At 59.8% G+C, this 6,000-nt stretch overlaps 1 protein-coding gene across 4 annotated transcripts in view; it reads right to left on the bottom strand.

Annotated features, from left to right (window-relative positions):
• Positions 1-654: 654 nt before the first annotated feature.
• SLC12A5 (solute carrier family 12 member 5) overlaps positions 655-6,000 on the bottom strand; it is a 46,007-nt gene continuing 40,661 nt past the window's right edge. For 3 of the 4 annotated variants that reach the window (XM_045885866.3, XM_045885865.3, XM_064573277.1), the window contains 6 exons: positions 5,741-5,848; positions 4,466-4,588; positions 4,174-4,373; positions 3,824-3,838; positions 3,445-3,578; positions 655-3,221 (listed from right to left, as the gene is read on the bottom strand). In XM_045885866.3, coding sequence (XP_045741822.1) covers positions 3,130-3,221; positions 3,445-3,578; positions 3,824-3,838; positions 4,174-4,373; positions 4,466-4,588; positions 5,741-5,848 — 672 coding nt within the window. In that variant the 3' untranslated portion in view covers positions 655-3,129. The remainder of the gene's footprint in view (positions 3,222-3,444; positions 3,579-3,823; positions 3,839-4,173; positions 4,374-4,465; positions 4,589-5,740; positions 5,849-6,000) is intronic. The other variant, XM_064573278.1, reaches the window with a different exon arrangement.

Here is a 6,000-nt window from a genome sequence, read left to right as displayed (position 1 = left end):
GTGAGGTCCGCCCCCTCTTGTTGTCCTCCTTTGGTCAGGCCTGAAGACCTTCTAAACCTAGGCTCTCCTCGTGCATCCCACCTACTTAGAAGCTTTAATAACAGTCCAGAGCTAAAGCCTACTGGCTAATGACGATGCTGTGTTAAACATCCTTGTTTGTGGTAGACTTTCAGTGTGGCAGCAGGCTTGTCCTCTTAACTCTAGGAAAGGAAAACAGGACCCTGAAGAGGCCATTGCTGGCCAGTGGAGTGGGGCACTCTCCTGTTTCAATTTCGTCTCAGTTGCCACCTTCTGTTCTGCCCATTATGTGAGGAGTTGGCAGAACCATAGAGTCACAGAAGCTGTGGGAGCCTGGAAGAGCATTAAATAGCCAGCCCCACCAGGAAGCCCTGGGGCGGGTGGGGTGAAGTGACTGGCCCGAGGCCTCTGGTGGGCTGGCGATAGCGCTGAGCCTGACCTGCTAAGTGCTGTCCAGGACAGGGCCCCACAGCTGTCAGAACACGAACCAGGCCACCAGACCTGGAGGACCAGCCAGCCCCCTTCTGCCAGTGACAGGGTTTGATGAGGCTAGGCTCCTGAAGAGCCACTCACCCCTCTTCCCACATACTCACCCCTCCCCCTCGGGTGTCCAAAGAGCACATCTCAGGCTGTGAAGGGTATAATAAAATTATTTTTATTGCATTTTGTGCAGACGGGAGTCTAAAAAATACAGTAAAAGCTGTAAAGCATTAAATGGGAGCATTCAACAATAAAGGAAAGAACCAACGCGCTCCTTTCCGTATTGGCACAGAGAACACAAGATCAATACTGAGGCAGAATGCGGAATACTAAAACACACTGAAAATTAAAGGCAGGCCTAATAATAGTAATAAATAATCTTGATTTGGTTTGCAACCTCTCCTATTTACAAGGGTTTTCAACTTCATTGCATTGCCCTGCACATAGATCGTCTAAAACAAAAGCAACGCTAGTTATCACTACAAGGCTATTGAAATATTGCACTCAGAATTAAAGTCACTTGAATGGACATGAAACATCTAGCTACAATGATGATAAAGATAATTTAATGAATGACTTGTGATAACATTCATAACAAATATTGCACATGTAGCACAGAAAACTTGGGTTTTATTGTGGGATGTTTGTTTTCATCAATGGAAACTTTGCTCTTGCCAACCAGACATTCTGGGTCCAGATAGTGCAACTTTGGTTCCCTAATTGGTGTTGATGCAGCCCCCTTCCCCTTCTGCCCAACCCACCACTTCAGCCTAGGTTGTTCCGGCCCCCAGAAGGCTAGGCCCAGCTGTGGTTCTCAGAGGGTGGTCTTTAGGGAGAGGTGGGGGGGGGGCGGGGGGTAGGGAGGGTCAGGGGAGGGGGCCTGGTGTCCTAATACCTCCAACTTCCTAAAGAGTCTATCTGGCCCCCTCATCAGATCTCAGAGGGCTTGGCCTAACAGGCAGATATCCAGACCTACCTCCAGCCACACCTGACCCAGTCTATAGATGGCAACAGCTCCAGCTCCCTGCTTTGGGCTCAAAGGGAAGGAGGTGGTGAGGTCAGGAGTACCCAGTACCCCAAGCTCTGGGAGGTGGACAGGATGTCTAGGTGCGAACGTCAGGGCCCTGGGGCTGGAGGTACTGAACCCAGTCCCAGAGGGCGCTGGAACGAGCATGCAGTGCCTGTCCCCCTTAGTAACGCGCCCTGGGGGAAGGGAACCCGCCCGATGCGCCTTCTCTAGGGATAGAGGGCGCCTCTGACCGGGCTGCTTGGAGCAAAAGCGCCAAGGAGTGGAGTTGGAGAAGCCAAAGATCTTGGGTCCTAGTTGGAGAAGGGCAAAGAGACGCTAAGAACAAAAGCACGTGGCGACTCCAGCCCTCCCCCAGGCCCAGGTGCCTGGGAGACGCGGCTAGAGGCCGCTGCTAGGCAGCGAGGCCGGGCCCCGGGACACGGAGAAGGCGGCTGGGTCCCGGCGGCCGGAGCCTCCAGCTGCCGGATGGGGACAGGAGAGGGAACATCAGGGGCAGAGCTGGAGCCTCCCCGGTGGGTCTGGCCCCTAAACCCGAATCGCCCCCCTCCTCCCTCGCCTGTCCCAGGGACGCAACTCCGGGGAGGGGAAGCCCTCCAGCTCCCCAGTTTCAGTCTTTGGCGACGAGCCATGGGATAGGGGGAGCAGGCGACAAGCCGACGAGGAGGGACGCCTGCTCCCCCTGCGAAGGCACGGGGGCGGGGCTTCCTCGGTCTCTCCCCACCCCCGAGGAGCCCCTCCCCTTGCCCTAGCGCCTGCTCGCCGGGAGCCGAGAAGAGGCCGCGCGCTTCCCCGCAGCCGCTGGGAGGTGGATCCAGGAAAAGCCGGACACTGGTCTCACCCCATCTCCGAAAAGAACTCGCGGGAAGGGTCGGAAGCGCAGGGGCGCGCGGGAAGGGCGAGGAGGCGAGAGCGGGGCGGGGGTGCCGAGGGGCCAGGACCACGACTCCCGCCTGGGCCGAAAGCACTTTTGCTCCCAAACTCGCGGACGTCCAGGAAAACCCAGCCTCCCGAGGCCGCCGCCTGCCCCGGGCGCCCCCAGCGGGAGAGCTCGACAGCGGCGAGCAGAGAAGTCCGTTGCGCTTCTAGTCACAGAAATATGGGGACGTTAAAAATACACGCGATGTCTCCTGTACACTATGTATAGGCGCGGCCCCGCGCGGAGGGGCGGCGGATCCGGCCGAGCACGGCCTCCCCACCGCGCGCCCTCCGGCCGCCGGGAGCCGGGCCCGCGCCGGGGCGCCGAGGAGGACCGGGCGGGGCGGCGGAGAGGACCGGGCCGCTAGGCCCGCGGGGGCTCCTCACGGCCCCGCGCCTCCGCTCTCCGCGCCTCCCCAGCCTTATTGCAGCGTCTCCTCCCGTGGGGCGAGGCCGGGCCCGCGGAGCGACGCGCCAACGGGGCGCTAGGGCTCCGGCCTCCGCGCGGGGCGGTCCTCTCCGAGTCAGCCCCGAGCGGCGTGGCCTCTGGGCTTCAGGCAGCGGGGAAAGGGGCCAGGGCGCGGGCACAGGGTCTGTATGTAAACGGTGACAGCGGCGGGGGGCGCGGCAAGGGCTCCGGGGCCGCCGGCCGGGCGCGCCCGGGCCCGGGTGGCAGGTCCTGGCTCTCAGGAGTAGATGGTGATGACCTCGCGGCCGCCGCCGCGGACCAGCATCACCCGGTCCAGGTGCTCGGTGAGGACCTCGAGGAACTCCATGTCTGAACGCGCGTCAAGGAGAAAGACCGTCCCCTTCCCCTCCACACACACCGCCCCCCCCCCCCATGGAATGGGGGTCGCGATCGGCGCCAGGGAATCCTGCGCCCGCGTCCGGGTCCGAGGTAACTGAAGCAGGAACGGGCTCAGCTCTTCCATCCCAGGGCGAGGACCGGGCCCCCTGATGTCCGCTTCGATCCCCCACCCTCCACTTTAGGTCCAGGATACAATTTTCGTCACCGTTGCGGTTGCGCGGAGGTCCAGGCATGTTGAGCAAAACCAGCTTGGCATCCCGGGATTTCTTCACGATGACTTCGTTCAGCCGCACGGCCGTGTGCATGCGCCGCACGTTGGACTGGTTCCTGGGGGGGGGGGGGGCAGAGGGGAGGAGGGCGTGTAAGCAGGAACCGGGAGAGCTGGACCCAGTACCCTCCCAGTCCCAGGCGCACTGGGCCGCTGGTACCCGGTCAACCCCAGGCCTCCCGAGACTGGGCTATTCAGAGACCCCAAAGGTCAGGACCATGAACTGAGGGTTCATGATAAAGTGAGGAGAGCAGGGACCCTGGCCAACCCAGAAGAGAGAATAAAAAAATCCTGAAACACTTACAAATTCTCCCACTCCCTTCAGGAAACAAGAGAAGCAAAGAAGAACAAGAGAGGGGTCAGAAGAAGGAGAGACTGAGGACTTGGGCCCCCTATCCCCACCCCCACCCCCACCCCCCCGTGCATACTGGTCCCACTCTCCCACCACACCCCCTTCACTTTTTTCACTGCCTACACCTGGGAGTGCTAACCCTCAGCAATTAGCCCAACCCCCCAGTTCTCAGATGGGGAAACCCAGACAAGGTTTGGGCTGGGTCTTGGACCAGGACCTCCTCTGCTCCTTTGCTCGGCCATGGGGAGCAAAGACCCTGTAGGCTCACCCCAGCCCCCAACCCCCAGCCCCCAGGTCCCTACGGCTTCATGCTGAAGAAGTCCTTGATGCCCTCGGAGGAGACCGGACTGGGGCCCTTATTCTTCTCTGCCACCGACTTGTCCTTGGTCCAGGTGAGATGCACCTTCTCAGGATCTGCCTCGCCCTCCCCCTCAGGCTCCTCCCCCGGGGATGGAGAGCTGCTGGGGCAGCTGGGAGCGCTCTGATCATGGATCAGCTGCACCTGAGAGACGAAGGAAGGGGCAGCACGTGACTCCTTTACAGGCCAAAGGTTCTGCCCCCACCGGCTGGGGCCAAACCACCCCAGCTGCACACCTCCTCCTCTGCCTTCTCCTCACTGTCACCAGCTGTCTCTTCCGGGACGTTGAGGCGGAGCCGAGTGTTGACCGGATTCTTTCTCCGGATTGAGCCACGAGACTCATCTGTGATACTCTGGATCTAGGGAGTGACACGGGTTAGGACCAGCTCTGCGGTCACTCACCACCCATGCCCTGCAAAGAGCTACGGCCAGAGCTGATGCTCTGTCACAGACGCACGCTTTTGGAAACTGTACCAGTTGTTAGAATATTGCAGTGTTTCCATACCAAATACCCCGCTCACCTGGCCATTCCAACTCATCTCCAGAACCCCTGACCTCCCCACCCTCCAGCAACCAAAGGGTTAACACTTGGCCCCTGCAGGGCTCTATCTTAGCATATGGCCCAGGGCCAGTTCTGAGTGGTCAGTGCACTTGCCATTTCTTATGCTTTTTTACTATCACCCCTGGACAACATTCCTGGAGTGTTCATCCTTTTCAGCTCCAAAAGGTACCCATCACCCATTCCCCTGAGGATCCATTAACTCCAATCTGAGAAATACAATATTCATACCTGGGAGACCCCCTCAACCATGGTCTGTCACCCTCACCTACAGGATCTGCCACCCACTCCACAGGCACCCTGTCCCCTGCCCCCAAGAGCTCTCCAGTCCCCAGTCCCGGAGTACCATCACTCATTTCCCCGAGGACTCCACTCCCTGAGGTGGGGCTTTCATCCCAACTCCCGGGGACTAGTGCTCCCACCTTACCCACACCTGGACGATCTGACACCCATACCCCATGGGAGGCTCATCATCATTGCCCCCGAGAACTCCCCAGCCACAGCCTAGGAGGTGTGTGCCCCCAACACCCACCGTTAGCTACATCCCTAAATATCCGTCTGTTACCCACTCTGGCAGGGTCTCTCACACTATCCCTTTTCCCCCCGCCTCTCGCAGCCCATGCCCCTGAGGAATCATCATCCACACATATTTAGCTTCCACTGTTCTCCATTGGCCCCCAGAAGTCACATACAGAGGGGGAGACCTGTCACCCCGGCCAAAGCCCTCAGCATCGTGGCTGGCAGGCTTGGTAGGTGCAGCTGCAGTGTGGAAGCTGGCGCTAGGAAGCCCAGTGCTGGGAGGTGGGCTGGAGGGGCAGAAGGGTGATGAATAATGCTCTAGGGTGAAGGCCGTGCCAGTGGCCAGGAGTGTGAGCCCTGGGCCCTCCCTACTGTGCAGACCCAGAGCGGGCAGCAGCTTGAGGCTCTCAGAGCCCAGCCAGGGCAACCTCACCTCCCGCTCGCGCTCATTCTTGGTTAAATGCATCTGTTTGAGGATCTGGGATCGCTGCTCCATTACCAGCGTCTTCTCGTAGGTGTAAGCCGATATGTCGCTCTCGTGCTGTGGGCGGGCAGGGACGGGGGCAGTGACGGGGGGCAAGGGAGGAAAGCATGAGTTCAGGGGCAAGGCCAAGGGAAGGGAGGCAGACCCCCTTCCTTCTGCCAGCCTAGGGCTTCTCTATCTAATGACCTAGTTTAACAACAGCTGTGGGA

Source organism: Mirounga angustirostris, unplaced genomic scaffold, assembly GCF_029215605.1.
Source record: "Mirounga angustirostris isolate CCGP_5_RB_7025 unplaced genomic scaffold, mMirAng1.0.hap1 SCAF_10, whole genome shotgun sequence".
In the NCBI taxonomy this organism is placed as follows: Eukaryota; Metazoa; Chordata; class Mammalia; order Carnivora; family Phocidae; genus Mirounga; species Mirounga angustirostris.
This window is presented reverse-complemented; position numbering and strand designations above follow the sequence as displayed.